Source organism: Penicillium malachiteum (genome assembly GCF_028827825.1).
Source record: "Penicillium malachiteum strain IBT 17515 chromosome Unknown utg000002l:1.0-8849297.0:1.0-8852440.0, whole genome shotgun sequence".
Classification (NCBI taxonomy): domain Eukaryota; kingdom Fungi; phylum Ascomycota; class Eurotiomycetes; order Eurotiales; family Aspergillaceae; genus Penicillium; species Penicillium malachiteum.
In genome coordinates this window covers 946,441-948,207 of record NW_026643095.1, presented here as the reverse complement: position 1 = coordinate 948,207, position 1,767 = coordinate 946,441, and the positions used below count along the sequence as shown (strand labels likewise).

The 1,767-nt window shown below is 43.2% G+C and overlaps 1 protein-coding gene across 1 annotated transcript; it reads left to right on the top strand.

The window, feature by feature from the left end:
• Positions 1-329: 329 nt before the first annotated feature.
• N7483_003404 (uncharacterized protein) lies at positions 330-719 on the top strand (the record flags this gene model as incomplete). Its single annotated transcript, XM_057086841.1, has 2 exons — positions 330-433; positions 500-719. The coding sequence occupies 2 exons, from the start codon at positions 330-332 to the stop codon at positions 717-719; spliced, it is 324 nt and encodes a 107-aa protein (XP_056946670.1).
• Positions 720-1,767: the final 1,048 nt, after the last annotated feature.

Genomic DNA, 1,767 nt, shown 5'->3' with positions numbered 1-1,767 from the left:
CTTGTGAAATCAAGGAGCTCGGGGATGTTCTCTTCGGCCTTTATTGTTCTTTGGGATTTCTACAACGAGAATGTGAAGCCGTTGCATCAAGAGATACCTCCACTAGTATGCCTGATGATATTGCGACAAGGGTAAATCTGCAGCTGGCATATATGGTCAAGTCTTGTCTGGAAACATTAAAAGAGCTTGATAATGCTACGGCCAAATATCGACATATTGCCGATCCACCTTCACACGCAGTGACAACAATCCTCCCTGGTTCCACACCGCTGAACGTCCCACTCTTAAGGCTCAAAAGAGTCAAAACCTTTGTTAATATCTAATGGAAAATGATCTTATGGGATTTGCGAGGTGGCTCTTATGTGGCCAAGTATCGACAAAGACTTCAATCTCATACGGATTCCATCAATCTCTTCCTCAATACTTTGACCTGGTAAGTCACACATTTGCCTTATTCGCAATTCTTCTTGATGCGTATAATTCTAACCAATATTATAAGGTCTGCAACTGATCGAATTGGAGATTATGTTGAGTATCATGCAAGAAGGCTAGATGAACTTGTACATCAGGCCCGTCAGTTCAGCATGACTGCACAGTCTTCCGTGCCAGCTTTGCAGCCCATTGTAGCATATGTCCCGAATCACCGTGAGCTTGCTTCCACTAGTCCAGCCCAGCAGGCAAATCCTGGTGCCTTCTTGGACAACCAGACCCTGATATAGAAAGCTGTTTTAACCGACCATTTCAGCGGAGGTCGACCTTGGGGGAGTTATGGGGATTTTGATAGAGTTTTTTGATTGATTAGCATCTATGGAGAATGCCGAAATATGATTATATGCCTGAAATCGGAGGCACGGAATGGGGTTTTGTACCTAGTAAATTCGAGAATTCTCCTTCAAATGGTTGGTTTCAAAAAGGTATCATCATCTATATGAAGAAAGTGATGCATATACAGCAGTCCATCATGCAGTGGGTAGAGGAAATGATGGTTGATGTAGACCTCTTTTTCTACTTGGGTTGCAGTGGTTTTTCGAGTTTCCTCACCATCTGGCAGAATACCTAAGGAGGCAGAACCAGCCTATAGCTTAGACCATAGATTTATAAATAAGCACCTGGTCAGATTTTTATTTTGTTTATTATATCTCAACATGAGTATATCCCTCTTGATTCAGCTATCTCTTACTTTTGAATATCTCTAACATCAGATATCTCTCACTGTACCAATCTCTTACTTTAGCCACCTCTTACTTTAGATATCTGTCTATATCTAACTATATAGCAGCTAGCCTTCCCCTCCAGGTAATCATATAGGTAACCCAGTAGGTAACCATGTAGGTACTTCCATATAAAGAGGTGTTAGTTACTAGTCATCTGTAGATGCTACTGACTCAGACTAAGCCCTGTACTAAAGTATGTGAACATAACTATCTGAGAGGATGTGAACACATCTGGCCAAGCAATCGCGTGCTAAGGACATACCCCCCCAATTTCAAATGCCCGCTGCTTCACTGGCAGTGCCGCGCGATGCATGGCGTAAGGACTTGTACTACTACTAAATCAAAAGAGCAGAGCCCTGGAGGTAACCATTGGCATGACCCTACTACTATCCTCCCTTTCCACGCGGGAGAAGGAAGACTCGACCGTGACCATGGCGAAGTCCGAGTTGAGACCACAGCAAGCAGTAAGTAAATCACCACTGGCAGTCCTTCGTCCACAATATACCATTCACTGTTCAGGAAACAACATGCTGTTATAATATCTACGACAGGG